The following is an 11449-nucleotide window of genomic DNA, read 5'->3' as shown; positions in this document are numbered from 1 at the left end:
AATGGCTATTATCACAGGTCAGGAGTGATAAAGGATACACCCATTGAAACTGGCTTCTGGCCAGGGGCAGTGGCTCATGGCTGTAATCCCAGCACTTTGGGAGGCCGAGGTGGGTGGATCACCTGAGGTCGGGAGTGAGAGACCAGCCTGATAAATATGGAGAAACCTCGTCTCTACTAAAAATACAAAATTAGCCAGGCGTGGTGGTGCATGCCTATAATCCCAGCTATTCGGGAGGCTGAGGCAGGAGAAATGCTTGAACCCGGGAAGCGGAGGTTGCGGGAAGCCAAGATTGTACCATTGCACTCCAGCCTGGGCAACAAGAGTGAAACTCCATCTCAAAAAAAGAAATTGGCTCCTTAAATTCAATGGAGATGATGGGAGTTAGGATGTAGTTAAAGCACAAGCGGAAAGATTTAACACACAGAAACAAAGAGTTTGGTTACCATATCCGGCAGCAGAGCAAAATGGTAATCAAAATGGTTTCACCCACAAAAATCTTTAGGGTTAACTGACAGTGGTGCCTAGAACTGAAATAGAGAAGCAGGATATTACACTTTTATTAATTTACATATGAAAAAAGCAAACTGTAGGTCGTGAATAAATTTCTATCTTTAATTACAAGCCACAGCTTCTTATCCAGTTTTTAGATTTAAATCAGCTTAGATCATTGACATTTAATTATTGCTGTATTAATGAAATAAAATAAAATTTAGGTTTACTATTGTTTTATTCTGTTTCTTGTTCCTGGGTTACCTGAATCTTTTTTAGTATTCCACCTTAATGTACTGATGCTTTTGAAAATAATCTGTGTAGGTTTTTAGGGAAAAATCTGTGTTGCTCTAGGGATGATACAAATACTTAATTTCTTATAGTCTACTGTATAGTATCAATATCTTGAGGTCAGGAGTTTGACATTAGCCTGGGCAACAGAGTGAGACCCCATCTCTTAAAAAAAAAAAAAAAAAAAAGAAAGAAAAAAATTAGGTGGACATGGCAGTACATGCCTGTAGTCCCAGTTACTGAAGAGGCTGAAGTGGGTGAATCACCTGAACCTAGGTTGAAGCTGCAGTGAGTCATGATCACAGCACTGCACTTCAGCTTGGGTGACAGAGACTTCAACTTAAAAAAACAAACCTGTATATGCTCTACAGAGAATCACACAAAACAATGTTAATTTTTTTCTTTCAATTAACAAATGTAATTTTTAAAACCTCAAGAGAAGTCTTTTATATTTACCCTACACATTGTGCCTTCTTTATTCCCGCCATTCTAAGTTTCCTTCTGCTATAATTTCCCTTCTAGAAAGAAGGGAAATCTTTTTAGCAGCTTTTTTTTTAGAATTGTTTTTAGAAAAAAACTTCCCTTGACAATTCTTTTAGAGCAGGTTTACTAGTGATAAATCCTGTTAGTTCTCCTTCATTTGAAAAATATCTTGACCTTTTCTTTTTATTTGTACCTTTTTGACTCCTTTATAACACTTAGGTACTTTGAAAAAGTTTTCTGATCAAATCTTCTCTCCCCCCAAAACTATAATGAAGAGTACAGATTTATGCCAAATGTCTGTGATAGCAAAGTGTTTTTAATAAACATCAATGAAAATACACATAGTTAAAAGTTCAAAAAATTTCTATGACTAGCCAATAAATTGCTGCAACTTTTACAGCTAATGCTGGTATTCCTGAAATTTGAAACATAGTACTTTTCAAGAACTGCGGACAAGTTTGATTACCACAAAAATAACAGGCAGAGTGTTCTATTGTTTTTTTTTTTCTCCTGAAACTTAAACTCTGAATAGCAACAGATTGCAGCAAATGTAGCTCAGGATATTCTGAAAAATACAGCCCCAGGAGATGGCCAGTTAAAATGTGGACCACATTTCAATTCCACCTTTCCAGTGGAGATAATCAGTAGACTCAAAGAGATCCAAGGGTTGGATGAGTAACCATAGTTGAAAATGCTGACACAAAGTATTATTTGGCAATAATAAACTGAGGTGAAATGGTGCCAAGTAACTGATGTAGTGGAAGTTATGTTCTGGTCTGACTAGAATACAGCAATAAAAGTTGAGAGGTTAATAAGGGTAAAAGACAGAACCTTCAGATAAATGAAGAGAATGAGAAAGAATTGATTCAAAAAACATACTTCATTGTGATGACAAGCAAATTAAGGAGAAGGATGAAAAACAGCAAGGTGAAAAGAAATAGGAAAAATAGTTCAGGCTGTAGAAAAATTTTTTCACAACAGCAAGGAAATTCTCTTGACAGAGAAATTTCTTGGTAAAATAAACATGGAGATGAACTAGAACAGGTATGAGGTTCTGGAAGAAGAAACATTTGCATAAATGTGACTTTCTTATCCAGCCACACTAACTCTATTTCTTAAGAGCAATACAATTTCCAAAACTTTCTTGTTCAAAGCTCAGATTTACACAATGCCACTTCTAAGAGGCAGGACACTAGCCTAAACTAAAATGTTCCTTATGTCTGTTCTTACTGTCTTCTCCTCTGGCTTGAGAGATGTTTTGATTTGCAAAAGTACTGGCCAATACAACAAAATAAAGACATAAATTAAGTCATAATAGAATTTTACATATGTTTCCTTATATTATGTTCATTAATGCATTACCTGCCGTAATAATTTCACTCAGTTAAAAAATGAGTATGATGGTTTAAAGCTGGTTCAGTCATGATTTTATAAGCTTATTTATCAAGAGTGAAAATAGAAGACTATTAAAAATAGCTAAAAAGGTAACGTGTCATAGTGTTTAATGTTTCTGTAATTGTTGATAAGGCTTGTATCTAAGTCTGATGCAGAATTATTAATGGCACTCAAATAGTTCTTTTCTCAGCCACATAGTATCCACTGGTGCTATGAATCTGGAAGAGACTGGCTATGGCTACCACTTCTTGTCTTCAGTTGTGACTGTGCAATATCAGCAAGTGCGCTTTGTATCTTTTCCAGAAGCATGTCTCCTCGATAAACAACATCCTCCAGACATGTAGCAGCTTCATGGTTTTCTTCTTCTAGCTTATATAAGCTAGCAGCCTTTGTAAAACACAAATTTTAAAATCTTTAGAGTTTAGAAGGAGAGAAGCTGTCGCAGATGTACTTATTTTTAAATCTGGATGACTTTGCAATCATTGTGATATATTTTTCAGTAAAAAAATTCTAAAAATCAGATAACTTTTAAGAATTTTCCCCATGTGAATTATTAAAAAGAATGACTTTTCAATTAGAGATCTCTAGATATCTGTAAGTAACTCCCTTCCACACTACGTTTGGACACCATTATTCTACTCCACATCTAGAATGCCACCCTCCTCTCATTCTTCACTAGGAAAAGAGACAAAATTGAGGAAAATAAGAGGTTTTCTTATCAGGGAAAATTGAATATTATCACAAAAGGTACTACGATTTGAATGTGTCCCCTCCAAAATTCATACATTAAAATCTAATCCCCAATGTGATGGTACTAAGAGGGGGAGGGGCCTTTAAGAGGATATTAAGTCATGAAGGCAGAGCTCTCATAGATGGAATTAGTACCCTTAAAATATGGCTTGAGGTTGAAGAGGGAGCTCTTGCTCTTCTGCCCTTCTGCCTTCAGCCATGTGAGGAAACAGGAAGAAGGTCCTCAACATGGTCCTAAACATGGTACCATGTTTAATAAAAATTCATTACTCATGCACAATGAGTAATAAATGCCTTGATCTTAGACTTCCCAGACTCCAGAACTGTGAGAAAATTAATTTTTGTTCTTTATAAATTACTGTCTCAAGTATGTTGTTATAGCAGCACAAATGGACACAGACAAAAGGTATTAAATCTACCTCCTTTAATTCAAAATTCTCTATTACTGGTAAAATTCTCAAAGGAATAGAGGCTTACCTGTAAAGCAGCTGTAGATTCTTCACTGGGTAAGGAATCTATCAAAACATCAATGTCTTTTGCTGTTCGGGCAATCAGTGCTGCAAAAAGCTGGGCATACTCTAGAGATAAAGATACTGCTAGATTAGGATATTAGAAAATCTCAAGTTTTCAGAAACAAATTTTAAGTTCATGAAACCAGAAACTTCATATAGCTTTTTCTGTCCTAAGATTCTAATGATTCGGCCAGGCATAGTGGCTCACACCTGTAATCCCGGGACTTTGGGAGGCCAAGGTGGGTGGATCACAAGGTCAGGAGTTTGAGACCAGCCTGACCAACATGGTGAAATCCCATCTCTACTAAAAATACAAAAATTAGCCAGGCATGGTGGCATGTGCCTGTAATCCCAGCTACTCAGGAGGCTGAGGCAGGAGAATCCCTTGAACCTGGGAGGAAAAAGTTGCAGTGAGCCAAGACTGCATCACTGCGCTCCAGCCTGGGTGACAAAGCGAAACTCCGTCTCAAAAAAAAGATTCTAATGAGTCTAATGATTAAATATACACCAATCCTGTTATACATTTAGCTCAAATTGGGAATTAAGCATAATGTATGTCATTTCATTTATCATGACAATATAGTGGTCACTTGAATAAAGAAATTTATAAATGGGATGCCTTCCTTGTTAAGGTCCCTCACTTAGCTAAATTAATACAAATTCTCCTCTAAAGGAGTAACAATCTATTATCTGACATGAACCAGAATTATGAGATGTTAGGTGAATTGACTAAGTTTTTTACAACAAACAAAACTTGCAATATCCTCAAGTAACAATATTTTTAGAAACAAAATAAGCTGAATTTCTCAAGAAATCTAATTTTAAAGGATAACAAAAAATGTGAGAGTCAAAATAAGAGAAGCTAAGAAAATCTGTTTACCTTCTGTAGGGTTAGCAGGCTGGTCTTTGTTAATTGCTGTCTGAATATTACTGAAAGAGGCAGGAGGACCACATTGCTGCAATACTCCAATGGCATTACAAAACTGATCTGCAAGCTTAGGCCAAAGAAAACACATCGAGGTTAGAAAGGACTTATCAGTTTTAAGGACTTTATTGGTAACAGCAACAACAATAAGTTTCTGTAATGATAATCTCTGAGCAAGGGAATAAAACAGAAAGGAGTAATTGTTGATAAAATAAGCCAGTTGATTACATGTTTTAATTCTGCAAAGAAACTAAGTTTGGTATCAATCTAGGTGAAGTTAAATTTGATATAAATCTAGTTGGAACAGTTGAAATACAAAACAATCTTTCTTTTCTTGTGATAGTAAAATGATAAGAGAACACTGGCCAATACTTATTGTAAGCCACAAGTAAAGACTTTTTGCGGACAGTGATGGAAAAGAGCAAATTTGACTTGTAAATATCTAAGTATGGCATCACGTTTAATAAAAATTTATTACTCATGCACAAAGTATATGATTCCTTTTCTGAGACTGGAGTAGTTATAAGTGTAAAAAAAATAGTGGGGAAAAGGCTGCTCAGAAAAGCACCTTGAGTAATCAGAAATGTATCTGTTCAAGACTCAATTTTTAAACTCTTGTACTCTAAAAGTACTCCGTAAGTACTTTTAAAGATGGAGAATATCAATTCCTTACCATCTCCAAATTAAATACACCTATCCTCCCCACCAATTTCTCTCACCTAGTCTTGACCTCTCAAACCTCCTATTTCTAATAAGCATTTCCTTTGGGTTTCTCTGCCATTGTTTCAATGACAGAACTCAAAGGCAACTGTTTCCTCTGTTTAATATTTAATTTGTATTGAAAGTCTCCTAGTCAACCAGTCTAACTTCAGATTCTTGCTTTCCTTTGATCTTCAAATTCTGCTAATACTACAAATCTTCCTCTTTTCCTTCTATCATTATTGTTGCTTAGTTCAACCAATTATCTCACACCAGAATTATTACAATAGCCTTCTTGTTGTTTGCCAGTTCACCAGGTTATTTATTTTACCCTGATAAAAACATTTGAGCTTACTCCACCACTGTCTTCAAGGTAAATCTCCAACTCAGGCTGTTTTGAAGCTTTCAATAATCTAAGTCAACTCTACTGACTTGTTTTCCACTACTCCTTCATATTTACCTAACTAGTCATAAAGTCACTTATGACTAAATGGCTTTGCCCAGGTTTTAGTAATAGTAATGGAGCAATAAGTGCTCAGACGCTATACAAACCTAGATCCCAGCTCTATTAACCCAGGTAGCATTTTTCATTTTTAAATTGGATACATTCTCCTATTACAGCATTGTTGTGAGGAAGAGGAAACACACAAAACATTCAACACAGTGTCTATCTGTTCCATCCTTCAAAAACTTTTAGGCCAGGCGCGGTGGCTCAAGCCTGTAATCCCAGCACTTTGGGAGGCCCAGACGGGCGGATCACGAGGTCAGGAGATCGAGACCATCCTGGCTAACACGGTGAAATCCCGTCTCTACTAAAAAATACAAAAAACTAGCCGGGCGAGGTGGCGGGCGTCTGTAGCCCCAGCTACTGGGGAGGTTGAGGCAGGAGAATGGCTGAGGCAGGCGAATGGCCTAAACTTGGGAGGCAGAGCTTGCAGTGAGCTGAGATCCGGCCACTGCACTCCAGCCTGGGCGACACAGAGAGACTCCGTCTCAAAAAAAAAAAAAAACAAAAAACTTTTAAGATCCATTTAGTCAACAAAACTTTATGGAAAATAACTATGACAAGTACTACATTTAAACACTATAGAGACATAGTGAATGCGACATAGCTTCTGCACTCATGGTTTTCAGAGGGTAGAACAAATGTTAAAAGTTATACAAATCTGATTAGGATAAATGCTAAGAAGATTCCCTCTATTTTGGTTCACATCACTCCATATTCCAATTTACTTCAGAACCTAAAGCTGAAAATACTCAATTCATTATAACTCCCTAACCACATACTGTTTTTCCATCACTTAAATGTCTCCTGAGTATATGACATTTTTTTAACCTCCTTAAGGAGTATCTCTTTGCAAACATGATAGTGCTTATACACAGTAGGCACTCATACTAGTTATCCTAAAGGCTTTTCTCCAAAATCCAATTATCAGCATGCCTAACCTGGAGTTAAGGCCATATTCACTCTGTCCTTACTATCCTTCTAGTTACAAGACATGTATGAATATGCAAAAGTTTCCCTAAAATAAGATTTCTATCCAGCAGCATCATTACAATTTGATTTTGTAAAATCTCAAAGGAGTAGTTCCCTGAGGAAGGCTGACTGGCAGCTCAGGCAAGTCCCTGCAGGGCAGAATTTATCTTGGTGAATTCAACGTTTAGAAGCTGGTCTTCTCAGCCTTAAAAACTAGTGTTATTCACCCAGGGTAGATCAGTTTATCACAAGTAGATTCACACTCTTCAAGTGTACAAAGCCTGATGTATTAAGAAAAATGCCAAGTTATTAGCTTACAGTGAGGAAAAAAAACTGGCAAAGAAACCAGGTACTTAGGTTTTCCTCTCAGCATGTTTTCTCTCTAGCCCCTTATCTAGGACGTTAAATCACAATCAGACAATGAGAAACATAACTATCAATGGAAAACTATTTAACAGAAAACTATGTAACTGGTAATGGTAATAAGTATACCCATTGCAGCAAGAGAATACCCACTGACGTCTTGGTCAACGGGATGCATATATTAAGTCGGTCCCCTATGGTTATAACAACGCTGAAAAATTCTCACTGCCTAGTGACATCATAGCGGTCTGTGCTTGTGGTGACGCTGCTGTAAAGCAACCTACGGCACTGCCAGTGTATGAAAGTCTAGCACATACAATTAAGTACAGTCCATGATACTTGATAATGATACTAAATGACTTTGTTACTGGTTTATGTATTTACTGTTTTATCGTTATTTTACATTGTACTTCTACTTATTAAAAAAAAAAGTTATCGCCGAAACCATGCATTTCTCAGAACATAACCTCTTCATTAAGGGCCCATGACTGTATGCGCATCCTCTGGCTTTGCTTCTGCTTTCCACCCAGGCATAGCTTGGAGGAAAAATAACCAGAAGGAACAAAGCTGGGGAGCTACTTACAAGACTTGGCCTTTAATAGAGCGTAGAATTTGGGGGAGACGTTAAAAAAGACTTGTAAGCCGGGCACGGTGGCTCACACCTGTAATCCCAGCACTCCGGCAGGCCGAGGCGGGAGAATCGCTTGAGGCCGGGAGTTCGAGACCAGCCTGGGCAACATGGTGAAACCCCGTCTCTACTAAAAATAGAAAAATCAGCCGGGCGTGGTGGAGGGCGCCTGTAATCCCAGCTACTTGTTTGGCGGAGGCAGGAGAATCGCCTGAACCCGGGAGGCGGAGGGTGCAGTGAGCCGAGATGGCACCACTGTACTCCAGCCTGGGCGAAAGACACAGTTTCCAAAGTAAAAAAAAAAAAAAAAAGAAAAGAAAAAAGAAAGACTCAAATAAACGGAAAGACATACGAGAATCAGAAGATTTCCTATCATAAAGATGTCCCCAAACTGATGCATTCTGAGGGGTGGCCAAGAGACAAGAGATGGAAGGAGGCTCTGGGCCCGCAGGAAGGAGCGAAGATGAAAGAAAATCTCTCACCTCAGCATCGCTCCGCACCAACCTGAAAGCGCTGGTGAAGGAATACTCTCGGCTGGCATTTCATTACAAAAACCCAGTCATCCACAGCACGAGATCTCCCTTGGTGGATTCAAATTGATGAGGAAAGAAAAGAGCTCCTGCTTCTCCTCCCAACCCCCAAAAGAGATCCCGTAAGCACCGCTGCCAAGAAAATAAAACTGTCCTCAGGGAATACGACAGGACCGCGCAGCCGACAAGTCTTGGCGGCCTCACCCGGACAAGAGCAATCTTCCCGGTCTCCTCAAGCGAAAGAGGCTGCTCCCTCCCGCACCTTCAAGCACCGCCCGGCAGCCGGCCTCACACCTCCGAGTTCGCGGTGGCGCCTCCCGAGAGAGCGCTTTATGCCGAAGCCCTGTTTCTCAGTCCGCTTTCCACTTCCAAGTTTTGCCTCTTGGGCCCCTTTTCTCCCTTGCTTTACCTCAGGAAAGAGAAAGACAGAGGCTAATCGAATGAAATTCCTCACCGAATTCACAGCGTCTTGAAGCTGTGTGAGCCGATCCGCCATGTTCCTCCTGCAGCAAACAGACGCCTAAAACAGCTGCTCTTCCGCGACTGGGCAGCTCTGGTACGCGTCATGGCCAATCCCAGCGCTGCCTTCTTGGAAGGGGTGGGGTCGGAGAGAACTCCCCGCCCCGTCAGGAGTGGGTGGTACTGCCGAGGCGGCCTTAGAGCGGGCTACACCTCAGGAGAGGATGGATCTTTTGAGTAACTGGGGAGTGGTCTGGGGTCCATCGCTTTGAGGGGCTGAAATACTCTCTTTGAGGTTGTTAGGTGTTAAAGGCTTCAGAGATTGTTGGATTCAGCGGGGATTTTTTTTTTTTTAGTGATTTCTCCTATCCTCTCATGTGTTTACTTATTGACTACATTGAAGAGTAGATATATTTATTTATTTATTTATTTTTATTTATTTATTTTTGAGACGGAGTCTGGCTCTGTCGCCTAGGCTGGAGTGCAGTGGCGTGATCTTGGCTCACTGCCAGCTCCGCCTCCCGGGTTCACGCCATTGTCCTGCCTCAGCCTCCCGAGTAGCTGGGATTATAGGCGCCCGCCACCACGCCCGGCTAAATTTTTTTTTTTTTTGTAGTAGAGACGGGTTTTCACCATGTTAGCCAGGATGGTCTCCGTCTCCTGACCTCGTGATCCGCCCTCCTTGGCCTCCCAAAGTGCTGTGATTACAGGCATGAGCCACCGCGCCCGGCCAAGAAAAATCAGCTGCACAATTTAGATTTAGAGTTGGGACTTATTGAGAGCTTAAGTGTGAAGAGTGATAATAGAAACTTGGTATTTAAGGAAATTTAGCCTGAGGATAGTCTGGTAATAAATGAGTTTGGAGTCGGCAAATAACAGGTTTGGAGACATCAAACAAACTCTCATATCCTCTTTCTCAGGCTGATTATCCGTGATTACCTTCCTGCGGCTTTGCTGGATTTATCCCAACCCTTGCTGGGAAGCACCACTTCTGCTTCACACCCATGCCCCACCCTCATCCCCAAACAGTCTACAGACTTACTGGGGCCTCGTTAAGAACGTGAATGAGGCATGTTCCCTATAATGGGACTAATGAGAAATCACTCTATAATTTGTTCTAACTGTAACTTGGGGGGAATCTACAACCTTCTCCTCCCACCTTCACTTGAGCGTGTACCTTACTGAATGCCTGCCACATGCCAGGAAGTATATCCAGTGCTCAGTGTGCAAAGATGAATAAGCCAAGGACTCACCAAGAGGAAGGTTTTGCAGTTGTCCAAGATTAAGGTGAGCTGGGCCTAGAATAGGGTGTTGACCCTGATAAGAGAGGAAAAAAAGACTAAAATATATTTTTGAGAAAAAAAATTAATACGGATTGGTGACTGATTGAATACAGTTTAGTCCACTCCGTAAGAATACTAAGTTTTGCAGCGTGATTGAAGGGGGAACTTGGGCACTTGAAGTAGAGAAGTCACTTCAAGACAACTCATATTGTGACACAGTTTTTGTCCTGCCACTATCTTCCTAGTAGGTCTTCCGTGCCTCCACAGAGACCTCAGGTTGATGTCCAACTATCTCTGTCAAGATTTACTATAATCTGGCTCCAGCAAACAGACCCAGCCTCACCTCTTGATAATTTTCTGAGTGAAATAATCCTCTGTTTCAGCCAAGGGCCCTGACCCCTTGGTTTTCCTGGTTCTTCAGCCTCTTTTGGCCACGGATCTTTTTAAGAATCAGATAAAAGCTGTGGACCCTTTCCCCAGACCAGACTCTCAACTTAGCCTACATTTGAAAAGGGGTTTATGAAGCTCTTGAAGCCGTAGACTTCAGGAATAACCCACCTGCCAAATATAGTCTGTGCATCTAGCTCAGGATTTCTCAATGGCCGCACTCTTGACTTTTTAGGCTAGATTATTCTTTGTTGTGGGATGCTGACCTGTGCATTGTAGGGTGTTTAGAAGCATCCCTGTTCTCTACCCCTGAGATGCCAGCAGCATTCCCTCAATCCATTTATGACAACATAAAGTATCTCCAGATAGTCCCAAATGTCCCTGGGAGGCAAAATTGCCCCCAATTGAGAACCACTAGTCTAGCTGTTTCCTCATTCTTTACCTTTCCCACAGCAATTTCTTTCCTACTATTTAATCCTTACCCTACCTTTTTAAGTTTTACACTTCTCATATAAATTTTATGAATTGCAAGAGTCCATAGGGACCTCTCCTTTCTTCCTTTCATGATTTGGACACTTTCTCATATGCTTTTTCATTTGCTTCTCTGGCATCGCCAACTGGATTATATGGTTTTAGGAGCAGGAACCCAGTATTACAGATCTCATAGTTTAAACACACAATTTTGGTGAATACTTTCTTTGAAACTTTATATTATTAAAGGTTTCAAAGATATAGAAGAGTAGAGAATATAGTGAACCCTCACATAACCTTCACC

At 40.0% G+C, this 11449-nt stretch overlaps 1 protein-coding gene across 4 annotated transcripts; it reads right to left on the bottom strand.

The window, feature by feature from the left end:
• Positions 1-596: 596 nt before the first annotated feature.
• Positions 597-9100, bottom strand: MED21 (mediator complex subunit 21). Of its 4 annotated transcripts, XM_025402794.1 has the most exons (5): positions 9000-9090; positions 4804-4918; positions 3889-3989; positions 2904-3048; positions 597-1122 (listed from the first exon to the last, which is right to left on the bottom strand). In XM_025402794.1, exons 1-5 carry the CDS (start codon positions 9039-9041, stop codon positions 1046-1048), a joined length of 480 nt encoding a protein of 159 aa, XP_025258579.1. In that variant the 5' UTR covers positions 9042-9090; the 3' UTR covers positions 597-1045. The 4 variants fall into 4 exon arrangements, with proteins under 4 accessions (XP_025258579.1, XP_025258581.1, XP_025258580.1 ...); XM_025402796.1 differs by lacking the exon at positions 597-1122 and having other exon boundaries at positions 1567-3048; positions 9000-9100; XM_025402795.1 differs by lacking the exon at positions 597-1122 and having other exon boundaries at positions 1567-3048; positions 3889-4004.
• Between the last annotated feature and the right edge of the window lie 2349 nt (positions 9101-11449).

The sequence above is a fragment of the Theropithecus gelada genome, chromosome 11, assembly GCF_003255815.1.
Source record: "Theropithecus gelada isolate Dixy chromosome 11, Tgel_1.0, whole genome shotgun sequence".
NCBI lineage: Eukaryota > Metazoa > Chordata > Mammalia > Primates > Cercopithecidae > Theropithecus > Theropithecus gelada.
The sequence above is the reverse complement of the archived record's forward strand: the minus strand, read 5'-3'. Positions and strand labels throughout refer to the sequence as shown.

Excerpts from the sequence above, each read along its gene's own strand:
- MED21 (XM_025402794.1), bottom strand. The coding sequence starts at position 9,041 with ATGGCGGATCGGCTCACACAGCTTCAAGACGCTGTGAATTCG. Across the intron at positions 3,990-4,803 it reads GCCTGCTAACCCTACAGAAG|AGTATGCCCAGCTTTTTGCA; the intron begins GTAAACAGATTT and ends CTTTATCTCTAG. Across the intron at positions 3,049-3,888 it reads AATCTACAGCTGCTTTACAG|GCTGCTAGCTTATATAAGCT; the intron begins GTAAGCCTCTAT and ends TGTTTTACAAAG.